The sequence below is a fragment of the Cucurbita maxima genome, unplaced genomic scaffold (genome assembly GCF_002738345.1).
Source record: "Cucurbita maxima cultivar Rimu unplaced genomic scaffold, Cmax_1.0 Cma_Scf00009, whole genome shotgun sequence".
Lineage (NCBI taxonomy): Eukaryota > Viridiplantae > Streptophyta > Magnoliopsida > Cucurbitales > Cucurbitaceae > Cucurbita > Cucurbita maxima.
Genome location: NW_019272025.1, coordinates 2,309,478 through 2,328,696, shown reverse-complemented (window position 1 = coordinate 2,328,696; position 19,219 = coordinate 2,309,478). Strand labels below are relative to the sequence as shown.

At 36.0% G+C, this 19,219-nt stretch overlaps 4 protein-coding genes across 8 annotated transcripts in view; 2 read left to right on the top strand and 2 right to left on the bottom strand.

Annotated features, from left to right (window-relative positions):
* Positions 1–4,273, top strand: part of LOC111484218 (bifunctional dihydrofolate reductase-thymidylate synthase-like) — a 6,145-nt gene extending 1,872 nt beyond the window's left edge. The window contains exons 2-12 of one of the 3 annotated variants that reach the window (XR_002718466.1): positions 309–829; positions 906–1,296; positions 1,397–1,441; positions 1,606–1,671; positions 2,292–2,353; positions 2,469–2,543; positions 2,632–2,797; positions 2,873–2,996; positions 3,493–3,599; positions 3,692–3,873; positions 4,009–4,273. Coding sequence is in view for 1 of the 3 variants with exons in the window: in XM_023130729.1 (XP_022986497.1) it covers positions 399–829; positions 906–1,296; positions 1,397–1,441; positions 1,606–1,671; positions 2,292–2,353; positions 2,469–2,543; positions 2,632–2,797; positions 2,873–2,996; positions 3,493–3,599; positions 3,692–3,802 (1,578 nt within the window). In the remaining 2 variants the exon portion in view is untranslated. The other 2 variants (XR_002718465.1, XM_023130729.1) reach the window with 2 other exon arrangements.
* A 2,312-nt stretch (positions 4,274–6,585) lies between these two features.
* LOC111484294 lies at positions 6,586–7,686 on the bottom strand. 2 transcript variants are annotated; one of them, XM_023130837.1, is made up of 2 exons: positions 7,399–7,686; positions 6,586–7,194 (listed from the first exon to the last, which is right to left on the bottom strand). In XM_023130837.1, exons 1-2 carry the CDS (start codon positions 7,462–7,464, stop codon positions 6,763–6,765), a joined length of 498 nt encoding a protein of 165 aa, XP_022986605.1. In that variant the 5' UTR covers positions 7,465–7,686; the 3' UTR covers positions 6,586–6,762. The 2 variants fall into 2 exon arrangements, with proteins under 2 accessions (XP_022986605.1, XP_022986604.1); XM_023130836.1 differs by having other exon boundaries at positions 6,586–7,686.
* A 2,169-nt stretch (positions 7,687–9,855) lies between these two features.
* LOC111484276 (uncharacterized oxidoreductase SSP0419-like) lies at positions 9,856–11,110 on the bottom strand. Its single transcript, XM_023130806.1, has one exon. The coding sequence runs from the start codon at positions 10,963–10,965 to the stop codon at positions 10,033–10,035; it is 933 nt and encodes a 310-aa protein (XP_022986574.1). The 5' UTR covers positions 10,966–11,110; the 3' UTR covers positions 9,856–10,032.
* A 2,909-nt stretch (positions 11,111–14,019) lies between these two features.
* Positions 14,020–18,246, top strand: LOC111484220 (glucose-1-phosphate adenylyltransferase large subunit 1). Of its 2 annotated transcripts, none has more exons than XM_023130732.1 (15): positions 14,020–14,230; positions 14,472–14,690; positions 14,764–14,886; positions 14,979–15,149; positions 15,268–15,360; positions 15,450–15,533; positions 15,610–15,665; positions 16,158–16,251; positions 16,420–16,605; positions 16,921–17,001; positions 17,160–17,246; positions 17,323–17,427; positions 17,512–17,618; positions 17,692–17,752; positions 17,847–18,246. In XM_023130732.1, the coding sequence occupies exons 2-15, from the start codon at positions 14,478–14,480 to the stop codon at positions 17,946–17,948; spliced, it is 1,563 nt and encodes a 520-aa protein (XP_022986500.1). In that variant the 5' UTR covers positions 14,020–14,230; positions 14,472–14,477; the 3' UTR covers positions 17,949–18,246. The 2 variants fall into 2 exon arrangements, with proteins under 2 accessions (XP_022986500.1, XP_022986501.1); XM_023130733.1 differs by lacking the exon at positions 14,020–14,230 and adding an exon at positions 14,370–14,374.
* Positions 18,247–19,219: the final 973 nt, after the last annotated feature.

The following is a 19,219-nucleotide window of genomic DNA, read 5'->3' as shown; positions in this document are numbered from 1 at the left end:
TTTTTTTTTTTTTTTTTTTTTTTTTTTTTTTTTTTTTTTTGTTAATGTGAACCAACAATTTCATTGGTTTCAGAATTATCTAGATTTGATTTACAAATCTTGTTCTGTGCCCCTTGGCATCTGTCTATGGAGAGTTATAATCTTCATCTATATTAAGCTGAAGTATTTCAAGTTCATGATAAGTTTAAGATTATTTTGTGAAATGGAAGTGGTTGTTTATTGAATAAAGGAGTCTTGAATGCTTTAATCCTTTGGATCATGTTCTATATGATTTATTTCTGAAGATTTCTGGTTGTCTTAAATTTCAGGTTCTACCGCACTTCCGTGGAAGCTGGGCGTGCGGGGAAAAATCATTGAAGTCACCGTTATTTAGGTTTGGTCAAGTTTTTAGTTCTAATATGGCTGCCGATCCTCTGACAAGCTCGAATGGAAATGCCAATGTCAATGCACCACCTAATCCGCGAAGGACTTATCAAGTCGTTGTAGCTGCTACTGAAAATATGGGTATTGGTAAGGATGGGAAACTACCATGGAGGTTGCCTTCTGATCTCAAATTTTTTAAGAACATAACCACGACAACATCAGATCATGGGAAAAGGAATGCAGTTCTAATGGGTCGTAAAACATGGGAGAGTATTCCGGCTGAGTATCGACCTCTACCTGGTCGTCTCAATGTTGTTCTGACTCGTTCTGGAAGTTTCGACATTGCCACTGTCGAAAATGTTATAATATGTGGTAGTATGACATCTGCTTTGGAATTATTAGCAGCTTCGCCTTACTGTTTGTCAATAGAGAAAGTGTTTGTTATAGGTGGTGGTGAGATATTAAGGTGTGCATTTGTTTTCGAGACCTCCGTTAGTGTACTATTTTTTTGTTTCGGTGCACTGATTCTGTTTTTAATGCAGGGAAGCTCTGAACGCCCCCGAGTGTGATGCTGTCCACGTTACTGAAATTGAGACAAACGTTGAATGCGACACCTTCATACCAGCTATTGACAAGTCTATGTTTCAGCCATGGTACTCATCCTTTCCCATGGTGGAAAATAACTTACGATATTCGTTCACTAGTTATGTTCGTGTGAGGAGCTCAACCGAACCACCCATTGATCAGAACAATGGTCTGGTCTCTCATAACAAACCCGATTCTTTTAATAAGAACTTCTCTTTCCTACCCAAGGAGATTTTCGAGAGGCACGAGGAGTACTTGTACCTAAAACTTGTTCAAGAAATCATCTCAGACGGTACTTCCAAGGATGATAGAACGGGAACGGGTACTTTATCAAAATTTGGTTGCCAGGTAATGTTATCTTTCTTATTATTTGACATATTTATCTTTTATACAAGTTGCTCTATTTCGAATGCTACATGTTCATCTCTTGTTCATGGTATCTGTACAGATGCGGTACAACTTGCGCAAAACTTTTCCGCTGCTTACAACTAAGGCATGTGCTGGTTTCGTATTTTGGTTTCCTTTGTAGCTGTAGCATGAAAGAAAAACTCCCTTTTTTACTTGTCTTGTTTCCATTTTCCAATTTCTTAAATTGGGTGCATCATATATGGTAATGGTTTAGTCGTTGACATATATTCGCACCACGTGATCCTTCAGAAAGTATTTTGGCGAGGGGTTGTTGAAGAACTTCTTTGGTTCATCAGTGGCTCAACCAATGCAAAGGTAAGGCGCTATGCTATCACTAGCACTTAAAGCTTTACTTCACTAGTTTGTGGTTGTGATTATACAACCCCGCACCCCGCACGTTGAGTTAGAATTTCTTGGTTTAGGAATTAGGAACTAAGCGAATAAGTGTTTTGCTTTCTTGGTTTAGTGGTTGTGGTGTTTCGGTTCATAGCTTGGGGCCTTGTATGATTTGGTTCGTACAAGCATCAATCCATTGTGTAGCAAGATACATATGGTGTGTAAAGGCCCTTTTAGGAAAACTTATGAGAAGTGATCACACAGTCTCCCTAGTTTTCCGGTGTGAAATCTCACATCGGTTGGGGAGGAGAACGAAACATTTTTTATAAGGGTGTGGAAACCTCTCGCTAGTAGATGCGTTTTAAAAACCTTGAGGGGAAGCTTGGAAGGAAAAGTCCAAAGAGGACAATATTGGCTAGCGGTGGGCTTGGGCTTGGGCTTGGGCAGTTCTCAACCATGGTTGGTAGGCTAGACCTACTCCATTGTGGTTTATCTGCATTGTTTGTTCTCAACCTTAGGATCTTATTTTCCGTAATTTGGTGGCTTTGGCATCTTGTTTTAGCCTACAAATGTGGCCTTATTTTCGGCATTATCAACAGATTCTTCAGGAGAAAGGCATTCATATATGGGATGGCAATGCGTCCAGAGATTACCTCGATAGGCAATTACTTATACCTTTGAAATTTGATTCTTTTAATATAAAACTATAGAAGTTCGAGTTTTTTTTGTATATAATTTGAGCTATAATTCTTTTTTTTTTTTTTGGGTAATCTTAGTATTGGTTTAAGAGAAAGGGAGGAAGGCGACTTGGGACCTGTATACGGGTTTCAGTGGCGACACTTTGGTGCTAGGTTCGTCGATAACTTTGACGATCTCTTAAGTTCGTTTTTATTTTATTGCAGGATTCGAGTTCTAATGCTTTCGACTTTTCTTCTACAGGTATACTGACATGCATGCTGACTACACTGGTCAAGGATTTGATCAGTTGCTAGATGTTATTAACAAGATAAAAAATAATCCCAATGATCGGAGGATCGTTCTTTCTGCGTGGAATCCATCTGATCTCAAACTGATGGCACTCCCGCCTTGCCACATGTTCGCTCAGGTTGGACTCAAGTGCATGATGTTCCTGTGTCTTTAACTTGTTTCCTTAACGTTGTTTATTGATCGCCTTTTGCAGTTTTATGTAGCGAACGGGGAGTTATCGTGTCAAATGTATCAGCGCTCTGCTGATATGGGCCTTGGTGTTCCATTTAATATTGCATCGTATGCTCTTCTGACGTGCATGATTGCTCATGTTTGTGGTATGCTACTCCTTATTGATCAGTAGTTTGCTTTCTACTAATGTGAGATTCCATATCGGTTGGAGAGGGGAACCAATCATTCTTTATAAGTGTGTGGAAACCTCTCCGTAATAATCGCGTTTTAAAACCGTGAGGCTGACGATGATACGTAATGGGTCAAAGTGGACAATATCTATTAGGGATAGGCTTGGACTCTTACAAATGGTATCAGAGCTTGACACCGAACAGTGTGTCAGCGAGGTCACTGGGCTCCCAAGGGGGTGGATTGTGAGATTCCACGTCGGTTGGAAAGGGGAACAAAGCATTGTTTATAAGGATGTGGAAACCTCTCCCTAACAAACACGTTTTAAAACCGTGAGGCTAACGACGATATGTAACTGGACAAACTGAACAATGATTCAATTATCGTTATACACATCTATTTGGCTCTTTAAACATTCTGAACCTACATTTATACTTTTAGTTGCATTAAAAAGTTTATTCTTCCTGCGTGCAGATCTTGCTTACGGAGACTTCATACATGTGATCGGAGACGCTCATGTTTACCGTACTCACGTGCGGCCATTGCAGGAACAGCTTCAGAAACTCCCCAAACCGTTCCCTGTAAGTCGGAAAACTATAATTACATGGTTCTTCCATGCTCGCATTCACTAACTTGCTGTTTTTAATATTACACCGGCCTTACCTTATTGTAGGTTTTGAAAATAAACCCTGAGAAGAAGGATATCGATTCGTTCGTGGCAGCTGATTTCGAGCTAACAGGTTATGACCCTCATGAGAAGATAGCAATGAAAATGGCAGTATAGAACTTGATCTAGCTGCCCCAGCAGATAAAGGATACTATGTTCCTTCTACCACATATTCTCCAAATTTTGAGGCAAGTAACACTATAATCACCATGAAAATGTCCGTTTTGAGTTGTTTTGAAATTGATCGTACCAGGTCGAAGAGCTGGTGTATGAAAGCGTACGTGTTATTCCATGGTACTGAAGCGTTTTGAGCGATATTTCAGGTACGAGCACCAGAAGCTTTGGTTGATATGATCTGCAAATAAAAAGTGTTAATTGGACATACTTTATACTTTGTCATATGTAGTGAGAATCCTTTAGTCCCTGTGGTTGGTTCTAAAGTGATTTAGGTCGGTTTTGTATTTGCTATAGATTTTTTCTCATTGAAAAAATGGAACGGTTTCACACACGAATACACGGTCGGTACTATTATAATACCATGCTACGTACAAATATAATACAATCTCGATCGATCTTTCTTGGAGTTTATCTGATTTTGAAATGATGATGAATTTGATGGATTTTGTTGTGTATACGTTGTTGTTGTTACCTTAAAAGATAGCCGAACCCGCCTTTGTTTCCCGGTCTCTGCCTGATTGAACATGTTGCATATTCCATGTTAGAGAAACAATGAAGTTAGGAGACGACCAATCTCGGCGTTAGACCAAATATTTTAGAGTTTACGTCAAAGCCGAGGGATTTTAGTCTATATCTTTTGAATAATCGTTTGGAAACGGAATGTAGTATCGAAGTTCATATGGTGGCGATGTTGCCGTGGAGATTAGGAAAGGTGTAACGGGCTAAGCCCACCGCTAGTAGATATTGTTCTCTTTGGGTTTTTTCTTTCGAGCTTTCCCTTAAGGTTTTTAAAACGCGTCTGCTAGGGAGAAGTTTCCACACCCTTATAAAAAATGTTTCGTTCCCCTATCCAACCGATGTGGGATCTCACAGACCACCTTCGTTTGGGCCCAACGTCCTTGTTGGCACACCGTCTGGTGTCTGGCTCTCATACTATTTGTAACGGCCCAAGCTCACTGTTAGCAGATATTGTCCTCTTTGGGCTTTCCCTCCAGTTTTTTAAAATGCGTCTATTAGAGAGAAGTTTCTACACTCTTATAAAGAATGCTTCGTTCCCCTCTCCATGTGATGTGGGATCTCACAAACCACCCTCTGAGGCCCAACATTCGGTGTCTGGCTCTGATACCATTTGTAATAGCTCAAGCCCACTGCCTGCAAATATTGTTTTCTTTGGGCTTTCCTTCAAGATTTTTAAAACGTGTTTGTTATAAAGAGGTTTTCACACCTTATAAAGAATGTTTTGTTCTCCTCTCCAACTGGTGTGGGATCTCACAATCCACCCCGTTCGAGGCCCAGTGTCCTCGTTGGCACTCATTACGCTCTCCAATCGATGTGAGATCTCATAAAAGGATCTTGAGTTTGTTGTACGATGAAAAGATTGAATTTTAATAGACGATGACGGTAAGGTCACTCTACCTACCCGAGACCAGGCTGTGTCTTGAAAATGGTAGGCGAATTGTATGATGAGCCAAAAAAGTGCGGCATCTATAAGCCCTTTCTTATTCGAGGTTCTTTGTTTGCTGATAGGAATTGAATTGGATGCCTCTGTTCCATGGACTGGTTGGTTGCCTTTGTATTGAATATTCTTCACCTTCTTCTTTGTCCAATTAACAGCTCTTTTGAATACATTCCCTTTCCATTATTACCATTATCTTTCACATTCAATGAAAAATAGAAGCCCTTCTTCTAAGCTCTTATCCAAATAAAATCTCATTCCTTAGATTTTCAATTCTCCTTGTGATACCGATTATGTCATAATATCGTTTTCTGTTGAGTTAGGGGAAAGTTGAGACGCTTTTATGATTCTTGGTTGCATGTTCAATTGATTTAGATGTGTACTGACTAAGAGGTTTAAAAGGAGTTTGAAATCTCTTTGGTGGACGGTGTTCATGGGTTGGGTTGGTCAGGTCAGGTCAAGTTAGGACACCAAAAAGGTCTTTTTAGCTAACAGTGTTCATGGGTCGGTAAATTTAAATTTGTTCGGTAACTCCCCTAATTTAGGAGAACTTATGAATTAATTCAGCTCATAAATTTTTCATTTATTTAAATCTAATTCAACCCGAATAAGTTAATAATCTAACCTAATTAAGACGAATTAAATTGGGCTAATCGAGTTCTTCGAGTCGTGATCTATATTTTTTTCGAATTTGTCCCTATAGATTTTCTTAATAGAACTCGAAAGGAACAATAGCATGTTTGGTCTAAATTTTATTGGGAGGATTCTCAAATCTCATTAGAATTGGATTCAAATCCATTTAGTGGATTATGATACAATGTTATATATGTCACACATTCTTTAATTTATGAATATTAATTTAGTTTCATAAGTATAAAGAGATGCTCTACCTCACATTATCGTGTAACAACTTTTGTATTTTATAACAACTCTCTTATCAAGTTGATATATATGATATAAAACATATATCATCGACCAAGAGATTAGAAGTTTTTACGAAATTCATGTCTATTATTTAATAAACATGACGAATATGGAAAGTTATAAAAATATTGTAATTATTGATTGTTTTGAAAAAATATTATAATAATTCCATATAAATACTTTGGGATAATATTCAATATTATTCGACTTTTTATAAATATTTTAAAAGGTATGTTGATATGATTTTATGTCTCAGTTCAAATATTTTAATCTAAACTAAAAAAATTAAATGTTTATGAAACATCAAGGAATGATTTAGGGCTTTATAGAAACAGCAAGAACACTTTTGGATGGATGAGTGGTAGATTTCATTCAAATATGTAAAAATAAAATTAAAATGGAGAAGAAATTCTCAGTTTCTTCTTCTTCTTCTCTCTTTTGAAGTAAGATTCAACTCGTAGCGGTAATCACTTGCAGGATTTACGAGATGCGGAAGATTTGATTTACTTATAGCTAATTCCTAAAATACACAGAATTCTTCCTCCCTTCTCAACCTCTGCTGCCGCGCTATGAACGCCTCCACCGTCTGTCGAAACTCTTCGTTGCTCATCCGATCTTCTGGACTCGACCTATTTCTTGTTTCTTCACTCAATCGGACGATTTTCTTATACTTTTCCGTCTCCGATCGGCGAAGTTCACGATGCGGATTTTCTCGCTGTACGACGCCTATTTTCTCCGATTCACTCCTCTGATAATGTTTGATTTCGCCGATTTTTTTTATTGCGATTGAGGTATCGCTGTTGCCGTTGCCGTTGCCGCGGCTGTCATCGATCTGTTTGACGCGATACTCGATCTCGGCGCGGCGAGTTTTCTGATTCTTCTCACTGTTTTGAACGAACTCTTCGTAAAGATCGGCAACCGAATTCTTCTTGCTCGGATCCTTAGCAGAGAACTGTCCAGATTTGGCAAACAAAGTGATTACAATAGCGTTTCCGATCAGAAACACAAAGCGAGGACTGATCAATGTCACCGACAAGCACCGGAAGTACTCGCCAGAGTTCTTGAAGGCGCTCGGCAGATTGCTGGAAAATCTCGTCATCACAACGAGAATCAAGCACAACTCGATGAATCGAAACAGATTAGCGATTTTCCTGACCTGTCGATACTTGAGAATCGCGTTCATCTTCGCTGCTCTTACATCGTAGAAATTGACAGATTCCATTTCCAGAAAGAAACAAAATCAATTCCGCAACAACCACAGCAAAATTTACAAAAACGACCTCGTAAAAATCAAATCAATGTCACAAGTAAACAAACTCCTCCTCCGTCAAATTCTTCGATTCAACCGCAACGATCATCTCCGGTGGAATCACTTCCAGGAAACAGGACGATGCAGCAAAGAAATTGGTGAATGGAAGCATGGAAACAGAGAGAAAAATCAAATGAGAAAGTTAGCTTTATTGCTTTGAATGCTTTTAGTAGGACTGGTATTTATAGTCGAAATTTTAAAACATTTTATTTTTATTTTTCTCTTTAATTCATATATTCCATTTACTTTATTTTCTCTTTAAAAATTTTGCAATTTGAAGCCTTTTGTCTAGAAGACCATTTAAAAATTATTATTTGAAAAATAGAATATTATTCATAATTTAATATTTAACTAAGTTTATGGCATAACTCTGATACCATGTTAGACGAACACGACTCTCTACAATGATATGATATTGTTTACTTTGAGCATAAGCTCTCATGTCTTTGATTTGGGCTTCCCCAAAAGACCTCATGTGAATAGAGAGAGTATTCTTTGATTATAAACTCATGATTATTTTCTAAATTAGTCGATGTGGGACTTTTATCATCCAACAACCCGAACACCCGAATAGAGTTTACAATTGTTCATAAAGTATCACTAATATCGACTACAAACGTTAAATGTGCTTAGTCTTCATAATTTTCTTCAAAAAGTAAGTAGGATAGAGTTGTATTGTAACCCTCTTTAAAAGGGTCGTCTCAAAGAAGATTATCTAGAAGGGTTGTCTCAAATTATATATATATATATATCATAAGATTCAAACCTCTAATTTTTTAGAAAATAATTAATGATTTTTTATTTATAATTTTTAAAAACACGTTAGGATATTAAAGAGAATTTGAATATTTTGGTGCCCATTTATAATCTTTTTCAAATATTATTTAAAAGTAATTGCTGAGTAGACAGACAGATATTGGTGGGAAGATGCCAAGTGGACAACTGAATAGAGGTGCCACGTCGACTTTCTTACTCACTAAGAAAATAACACGTGGCATCTTTTTTTTTTTTCAATCAATCCATTGGATATTTCTTTTTTCCCTTTTTTTTTAATTACTTTTATGTCCCGTCAGTCCCACCAACAGTACGGCCACAACTCTGTCTCCATCAATCGTGGATGCCACGTGTCCGCTTATCACCACTCCATTATTTCCCCTCATCCAAAAATTATAATATCTTGCTCCCAAAATCATCGAAAATATGTGAAATAAACTAATTTAATTATAATTCAATTCGTTAAAATATATTATATTCAATTAATAAAATATTCGCCTACGGTATATACATATTGGTTGGATTAAGGAAGAAAAAAAAATCAGACTAACCCGAAATTTCAAGTTAGTTAGGTTGGTGAATCAAAAAATTCGAAGAGTTTATGACTGAACCCAACGCTCAATTTTCAGGTTAGGTTGTCGGGTTATTTTTTAATGATTAAAAAAATTCATATTCATCCACGATACATGGTCTCACAAAATTTAAATATATTTACAAATTATATTATATTTTATAAATAATCACTTTGCGGAAGTTGACCTCCTTTATTAGGGACATAAATACTTTTTTCTTTTTTCTTTTTTTTTTTTTAATTTGATATGACATTTTTGGATAATTTTATATGTTAGATAAATAAATGAAAATTTTCCTAGTAGAAAATTAATTTTGAAAAGGTCTCTAAATAAAAAGTATATATTTATGAAACTTTAGGGACTAAAGATATTGCTCCATTAGGTTAAAAAAAAAAAATATATATATATATATATATTTTTAATAAATATATAATAAAATCGGTGAAGATTAATCGTTTAATCTCAAAATCATCCTTAATTTTTGTGTCAGTAGAAATTTGATGTAAAAATTACTATCGTTTGTGTAAAACTCAAAACTTTAAGATCTAAATAAATATTGTATTTATAATGCTTTCCGTTCAATATAGAAAGAAAATACACATTGTTGGTATAAATAAAAAATTTTCTGTGACTCAATCACAAGAACTCTATAGTTAAATATGTTTTACTTAAAGCAATTCTATGTTGTGTATGGGATTATGTCTTTTTTTAATATATGTTTGTCTTTCCAGCAAAAACGATGAATTTACCTACTTGTGTTGGAGCCTCTCCACCTCATAAACAACTAAAACGACTAAAATTACCTCATTCACTCCTTTCTGTAGATGAAAATCAATAACTAGAAGCTGACAGATCCGCTCGAAAGAAGAATGCAATGAATTGAATGACGAATAATATCATATCATCAAAATAAAGAAGAATTTCATAAACATGAGCATCGTGGAAAAACAAGGATGAATAATATCATATCATCAAAACAGAGAAGAATTTCATAAATACGAGCATCATGGAAAAACAAGGATGAATAATATCATAATATCATAACATCAAAACAGAGAAGAATTTCATAAACACGAGTATTATGCAAAAACAAGGATGAATAATATCGTATCGTAGCATATCATATGATCGAGTTTCATACCTTTTTATTCAAGTTGAAGAGGTAGGAGAAGTAAAGATCTTGCACCCAAAGTGGAAGCCAAGACATGATGGTTAACAAGCCACTCAAATGCCCCAAAACAATTCGCCTTGGCGGCCTTTTCCTCAGCACTTTCTTCACAACATCTCTTGCAAAATCCCCTGCATCACTTGATCTCCCACTCTGTGATGCATTTGCCCTCTCTTCTATGGCTTCCTTAAACTTCTTGTAAAGCTTCCATTCTTGGCTTCTCACATTCTCGACCGTGGCGCTCCCAAAATTGGACCTTATGGCCCCAGGTACCACCATTACTACATTGATACCAAACGGCTTAAGCTCGAGTCGCAGCACATGCGACATAGCATGAACAGCTGCCTTACTAGCACAATACGACCCTGCCCACGGTGTCGGCACGTTCCCTACAATGCTGCCGACATTGACAATGACTCCACTGCCACGAGAGGCCATATGGGGCACCACTTGCTGCACCATCCTCAGCTGCCCAAGCGTGTTTACTTCCCAAGCCTTCTTCACAGCCTGCAACGGAAGCTCCGCGAGCGGGCCGCTGCTACCGATCCCAGCATTGTTTACCAAGATATCAATGCGTCCACACTTTGAAATTACAGTCTCCACTGCTTTTGCTACACTTTCATCAGATGTCACGTCGAGTTCAAGCGTTTCAACTCTGTGGGGACTTTCGTCGAACACCTGGTGGGCACGTTGGGGAAGGTCGGTGGCGAAGACATGGCAGCCCTGTTCGGAAAATGCTTTGCAATATTCGTAGCCAATGCCGCCTTTGGCGCAGCCGGTGACTAGAACTACGATTGTATTGTCCATAATTTTGGGAGTTCGCGGCGGCGCTGACGGGGGTTGTTGTTGATGGCGATTTGTAAAGGTGGGTGCTGTGGATATGCTGTGCAGTTGCAGCATATGCTTTGATATAAACTAAGATCGGACGGCAACTGGAAGAAATCCAAGAACTAAATTCCAATGGAATTCCGACATTTATAGATAACTAAACTTCTCCGAGCAATTACAATCACACGATGAATGAAGATCCCCAACCAGAAAAAAAAAAAAAAATAATAATAATTTAATTTCTTTTTAGAATTGGGGTGTGAATTATTATTATTATTATTATGATTATGATTGTTATTATTATTTTAAATTCTATTATTAATTATAATTAAAGAAAAAATAAATAAATGGTTGGAAAATAAAAGATAAAACCTTTTGTATTCTAACTTCTCACATTCAATACCGTTATTATTAGTGATGATTAATTAATAATTTAATATCCATAATTAACTAATTAATTTAATACCCAAAATTAATTAACTATTTATAATTAATTGTCACCAACATACTTTAACTTGTCATATTAATTTTCATAAATTTATAATTTAGAGAGAAATTTAAATATTTTTTTTTAAATAATTGTGATTGTAACATTTAAATCATTCATTATTATTATTTTAAATATGTAGCATTTTTTATATTTTTTTAGTTAAAGAAATTGGAAAGGTGAGTTTTCGAATTATAGATTTTTTAACAGTAATTTGTGTTATATATTATTTATATTTAATTTTTTAGATATATTAATATATATATGTAAAATTATTTAAATCTTATAATTGTGCGTAAACGTTAATAAAAAAACTTAAAAAAATTATCTAAATTTTATAATTGTGTGATATGGGTATTTTTAAACATAATACCGACTTTAATATAAATATAAAAATTTTGATTTAAGAAAAAAAAAATAATTTTAATTTTTTGTATTTATATTTATATTTATATTTATATTTAATTTTAACAATATTCTATGTGCTAAAAGTCATTTGTTGAAGCCCAGCCCAAAATCTTGGCCCATTCCCAAAGTGGGCTTATTATTATTATTATTATTATTATTTATTATTATTTATTATTTTTTTTAATCAATTGACACTCGAGTAAATGAGAAATACGGAATAAATGGATGGCACATTCAAATGACATCGATTTAGAGAATATGATAGTAGAGACGAATTTAAAAGAATTAAAAGTTATTATCTATACCAATAAACTGATACAATATCTACTATTAAAAAATGTGAATAAATATGAAAATATTATTACTCAATTTGAATTGAGATTATTATAATGACGGATACACGATACTAACTAATACCTAACAACAAAAAAATATAAACTAACTAAATCGAATAAAATAAAATAATAATTTTTATTTTCGATAGATCTATCAAAAAAAATTAAAATAAAAAATATTTAAACGGAGAATAAAAGCATCCACGTGAAATTTTTGTCGGTTGATGACACAATTATTTGCGTTATTTTAAATAACACTGCCAAACACGTTGTCCAAAATCGCAAAAATCTTCTTTTTTTTTTTTTTTTAAATAATAATACATCAATGTTAACCGTCAATTTTTTGACACGTGTACGGTTAACAGATAAACATATTCCTAGTCTAGGGCCCACTTACTTACCAATCAACAAATCACCAAAACGCTGCGTTTCTACACTTTTTTGAAATTTATACACTTTTGATTTTTTCCCATTTTTATCATTAATATTTTTTTTTCTTTTTTTATGTAATAAAATTTAGGTGGAAAATATCAATTTGACTCCAAATTTATCTTAATAATTTTAATACAATTTTTCATAAACTTATTTATTCCAATAATATAAAATTTTATATATAAATAATTTCTACTCGTGCTCTCGATTAAATATTGAATTTAGCTATAATTTAGACAGAAATATAATTATAATTTGAAACCTAGAAATTTTGACAAAAATACGACCATTTTGGACATTGTCACATCTAACAAACTTCAACTTTAAATATAATTTTGAAACATTTATAAAAAATTAGAAACGAGTATGGATGGACAGATGAATTAGGTCACGATATTTTTTTAGGTTTTAAAAAGAAAATATTTATAAAATAAATTAAAAAAGAATAATGGTAACGTCAAATCATTATGCTCTAATGTTATGATGTTGGGCACCGAAGGGGGTAGATTGTGAGATCTCACATTGATTGGAGATGGGAACGAGTTGAGCCCCAAAGAGGGTAGATTGTGAGATCCCACATCGGTTGAGGAGAAGAACGAAATATTCTTTATAAGGGTGTGGAAGCCTCTCCCTAGCAAATGTATTTTAAAACGGTGAGACTGACAACGATACGTAATGGGCCAAAATGGACAATATATATTAACGATGGGTTTGTGCCGTTATAGAACTTGACCTTCTTCATCATATGTGAGTTGATTTGACTTGACGTTGTACTACAGATAAACTGTTTGAAGCTTGACGTTGTACGTGAGACATGTCAATAACTCTCGTGTTCGTCGAAAAAGTCATTGTCGTCCAAGTCTTCACCGCGGTTGAAGAACCTCAAGATTTTGAAATGCGTCTACTAGAGAAAAATTTATACACCTTTATAAAAAATGCATTGTTTTCCTCTCCAACCGATGTCATATCTCACAATAGTATTAGAACTATAGAGTTTTAGGTCCTGTAAACCAGCCTGTAAACAAAATGAGTAGAGTTACAATTTAAAGAGGTGGAAAATCCTCATTTGAAAAAAGGAATAGACGAGAATGGAGATTACATTACCCGTCTCTATCCCCACCCCCAACTCCACCCAAATCTCGTCCCGCCCCGCCACACACACACTACTTTTAAAGGTCACTAACAGATTGTGTATATGACACTTAGCTATCCATGTATTTGCAGAGTGACTATTATATTTGTACCTAAGTAGTTGATTGAATCAAAAAAGGACTCGAACATGTTAGCAACTAGGATGTAAGGTTCGAGAGCAAACGAGATCAAAACTGAATCAATTTAGATGATTTTAAAGGTTCTAATGCAAGATTTCTTTAGCATAACGTTGGGTAAAAAAAATCCAAGAATTAGGCTCCAACGTGTCCTCTGCCTTCCTTGTTTTTTTTATGCGGGAAAGAGGAAATAATGAAGAAGAAAGGTAGTATGATCCATGAAGCTTTCCCACTTTCTTGTTTAGTATATAAATCCTCGTGAAATGAAAACCCCTCGCACACTCACATGCCCATAACCATAACGATAACCCCCTTCCTTCACCCCTTCACCCACCGCCTTCTTAATTATCATCATCACTCACGTTTTTCACTCTCTTCTCCTTCTACTTTAGCCTCCTTTCCCCTCAGTAAGTGCTCGATCTCTTCTTTGCTTTCGTGGGTTTCTTGTTTCCGTCCTTTACTTTTCTGGGTATCCATTATTTTAATGTTCTGGACAAGTTTCAGGTGGTTTCTTGCATTTCTACGGCTTCCCCTTTTGCTTTTTCCCTTTTGTTTGTGTGATCTGTACTCTAAATGGTTGCTTAGATTGGGGCTTTTGCTGATACTAGATTGTATTTTGTGCCATTTCTGATGCTTTGTCAATTGAAGGGACCGATGGATTCCTACTCTGTTTCTTTCAAAGCTAATACCCATTTATCGAGTGATCTGAAGAATGGGTTTCATGGGGAGAAAGTTAGAGGAAGTTTCAATGAAAATGGTTGGGTTAATCGCTTAGCTAAGACCTTCAAATCTGACAAGAAAGCTTTGAAGCTCTCCCCTAATGTTGCTTATGCTGTCGCCACGCCTAATCTCTCCAAGCAGGCTGCGGTGAGTTTACAGCATAAGTAGATAGCCATGTTTTGGTTGAGTTTACTTCTTTGAATTGGATTTGGTTTTGCAGAGCATTCAAGCGCCGCCGTTTTTCAAAGCAAAGGTGAATCCTAAGAATGTTGCTTCCATCATATTGGGAGGGGGAGCTGGGACTCAGCTGTTTCCTCTTACTAGAAGATCAGCTACACCCGCTGTAAGGAGCTGGACTTGTTCATATATATATATATATATATATATATATATATAGGGCTTAGTTTTGATCATTTTATGAACTCATATGGGTAGGTTCCAGTTGGAGGATGCTATAGGCTTATTGATATTCCAATGAGCAACTGCATCAACAGTGGGATCAACAAGATATTTGTGCTTACTCAATTCAACTCTGCTTCGTTGAATCGGCATATTTCACGAACCTACTTCGGAAATGGTGTCAGTTTTGGAGAAGGATTTGTGGAGGTATACTACTTAATGATATGAAGATCGGAATCGAAAAGGAACTTAGAGATAGAGTTGATCTTTTTCTTTGTAGCACGAGTGATCGATATGATCGTTTGGACTTACTTTTGATGAACAGGTTCTTGCAGCCACTCAAACACCAGGGAAATCTGGTATGTATTGGTTCCAAGGAACTGCTGATGCTGTGAGACAATTTACTTGGGTGTTTGAGGTATAAGATAATTTTTTGTTTCGTTTTGGTCTGTTTGAAACTCGACTTTGTTGATATTATGAAGTTGAGTATCATATTGATTCTTGTAGGATGCCAAGAACAGGAATGTTGAGAACATTCTAATTTTGGCAGGGGATCACATGTACAGAATGGACTATATGGACTTTGTGCAGGTAATTAGTTTCTCTTTGAGCTCCCGTTCGTACCATGTTTCAAAAAGCTTATCATATGCTATGATTTTGGACACAGAACCACATTGATCGAAACGCTGATATTTCAATCTCGTGCGCAGCTGTGGGGGACAGGTCTTATTAATACTGCTTTTAGCTTATGATTCTTCTTTTAAAATTGTGTCTCTGGTAGGTAATAGGGAAAGAAACTCTTCTAGATCATAGGTTTAGAACCTAACCATTAGGAATCACGGACCTCCACAATGGTATGCTATTGTCCACTTTGAGCATAATCTCTCATGGTTTTGCTTTTGGTTTCCCCAAAAGATCTCATACCAATGGAGATGTATTCTTTGCTTATAAACCCATGATCTATCGCCAATTCTTAACAATCCTCCCCTCGAACAAAGGACATCATAGAGCCTAAGGCCTATGGAGCCCTTGAACAACCTCCCTTTAATCGAGGTTCGACTCCTTCTTTAGAGCCCTCGAACAAAGCACACCCTTTCCTTCAAGGCTCACAACAACTTTGTATGTTGTTCTTGTCGATCATAGGAAATTTATCTATTCATTCTTTCGGAATTTTAGAGCCAAAGTCTTATTTCTTTTCTATCGACTCCTTTGCAGCCGTGCATCAGACTACGGAGTGGTGAAAATTGACAGTAGAGGTCGGATTATCCAGTTTGCTGAAAAACCAAAGGGTGCCAATTTGAATGCAATGGTAAGACCTAAAGTAAACAAAGAATGGTTACCTTTTCCATTAAAACAATCCTTCATGGCTGAAAAATGTTCGTGTGTACTAAACCTTCTCATCAATCACTATTGTTTTTCAAACTGCATTCCTAATATTCAAGGGACATAACCATCCTAATCGAACGGTTTTCTGCAGCGAGTAGATACAACTTCATTAGGTTTGTCTCGGGAGGAGTCGTTGAAGTCTCCTTACATTGCGTCAATGGGAGTTTATGTTTTCAAAACGGATATTTTGTTAAACCTTTTGAAGGGGAGATATCCTACATCTAATGACTTTGGTTCTGAAATCATTCCTGCAGCTGTGAAGGAGCATAATGTCCAAGTAAGATCACTTTCGATCAACTCTTAATGTTTCGACATTACTTAAATTTGTTCAGCGTAATAATAGTCGGAACCTATGAAAATCGACATAGCTAAGAAACTTGAAGCACCCGTGTTCTGTAATCTTGGATTTATATCATGAACTGGTAAAGGAATATAATTTTGGGGGTAATGATCCTTTATACAAAACGGTCACATGGAATCGAATCCCGAGTGCTATACATAAAACCTATCTGAATCCCTCATATTTCACATTGATATCATGTGTGAGTGTAACTTCTGTTTCTTTCTTCCTTTTTGATGTCTTATTCTAAAGGCATACATATTTAGAGACTATTGGGAGGACATTGGAACAATAAAGACCTTCTACGATGCAAACTTGGCCCTCACGGAAGAGGTGCGTTTCGTTTCTTGCGATCGGGATCTTAAGAATCTGAACTGTGGAATTAACTGAATGCCATAGTTCTCTGCTTCAAGCAATGTATTCAATGTTGAGGTTTCTCCAATTGCTTCACTTGAGTTGGTATTGATTATCAAATCTTCACTTTCTTGCAGTTTCCTAAGTTTGAATTCTATGACCCCAAGACACCTTTCTATACATCTCCTCGATTCCTACCGCCAACCAAGATCGACAAATGTCAGGTATGTCGATAAAACCAGTCTGATTCTAAGTTCATCTTTAGGACTCTGCTCTTAAGCAGCAGTTGGTGTTTTGCAGATTGTCGATGCAATAATCTCACATGGATGCTTTCTGAGAGAATGCAATGTCCAGCATTCGATAGTCGGTGAGCGGTCAAGATTAGACTATGGTGTCGAACTTAAGGTGAAATCAAAAAGCTTATAATTCCGACAAAGCTCAAATACCTGGATTTGTAACCAATACAGGTTGTTGTCTTCATTTTTACAGGACACTATAATGATGGGCGCAGACAATTACCAAACCGAACCCGAAATTGCTGCTCTGCTAGCAGAGGGAAAAGTTCCCATAGGGATTGGACGAAACACGAAAATCAGGTAAGTAAACAAAAACATTTAGAAACTTGTTAAACAACATAGATCTACATTGATGGTGGCTGGTCTGTCTCAGGAACTGTATAATCGATAAGAACGCGAAAATCGGAAAAGATGTTGTCATTATGAACAAAGAGGTAAGCATATCCAACCCAGCTCAACAATATGCATTCAATCCTGAAAACCCCAGAGCATTGTGTATGCTTTAATCTGTATCTCTGTCAATTTCAGGGGGTTCAAGAAGCAGATCGGCCTGAACAGGGATTCTACATTCGATCGGGAATCACCATTATACTGGAAAAGGCAACGATCGGAGATGGCACAGTTATATGAACAGATCAAATTCCTCGGTTTGGAAGACATTTTAGAGGAGGAAAAATGGTGTGAAGTTTTCAGGAGACTGCCTGGGCTGTGGCAGGTGAAGAATGGCGTTTGCAGCATTGTGGCTGAGAGAACAAGGAGAAGAAGGAAAGCATCCACATAGGGGAGTTCTAAACTAGAGATTCTAAGTCTTAAAGTGAAATTCTCTTCAATAAGAGTGGCTACTCACCCAGATTAGAAGGATATGTTATGTATAAAAGAAATATATGTTTATGTATTATGCACTACGTTAGATTTTTTTTTTATTCTAGTCTTTGTATTTTTAATAAATCTTAAATTGATTTTTTTTTTTTTTTTTTGCAAGTTTGTGTTAATTTTTTTTTAATTGAACTTGGTTAAATAATAATAACAAATTTCATGCAAATAAATAAATAAATGCACAAAGTAAATTTAAAGATGGATTGTTTTACAAAAGCGAAAGATCTTAATTAAAATAAAAAATATTCAAAATGTTTATTTATTCTGTCTTCCGTGCTTCGTTCCTCTTGATCTTAAGAAATCAAGAGATCAAGAGGAACGAAGGTTTTCCTTTTAAGAAATTTCAAGCAATCTCAAGTATCTACATTAGTATTCTAAAGAGTGCTTTCTTATCTCTTCTTAATTGGTCTTTAATAGAGGGTGTTCCCATAAAGAGAACGAGGTTGTAGTTTAACAATCTAGAATCAGAGAGAGTGAGGTTGATGTAAGTTGTCTGATCTCTTAGAATTTCTTAATATGTTTTGTGGTTGCAGTTTTGTCTATTTGATCTTCCACATCAGAAATGATTTCTTGAGATTATTAGTGAGTGAGTTTCTTTTGTGTCGTGAATAGTCTGTGACTACAAATTTGTGTTGGAAAAAGCTGTTTGATATTACTAAGGTATAGACAACACGATGGGTGATTTACAAATCATTAGAGGAATAAAAAAACTCAACAACTACAATTTGTGAACATGTATGATGTCCTATTTACAAGAACAAGATCTTTGAAAGGTCGTTGGCAGTAGTGAAACTACGCTGCTAGAGGAGTATCCTAATGACGCCTCACATAAACGGGGAATAGGGGAATCAAGAGTATAAACCAATGTTTGTAAGGATTAAAGTTCACAGATACAAATGCTAATGGTCTTTTAAGTGATGAACACAACTGCGGGGCTAACAGTGAAGGAGTTCATTCACATGGAATCGAATAAAGCACACGCAAGCTCTAACCTGACAGTCGAAGGGGGGGGGGGGGGGGGGGGG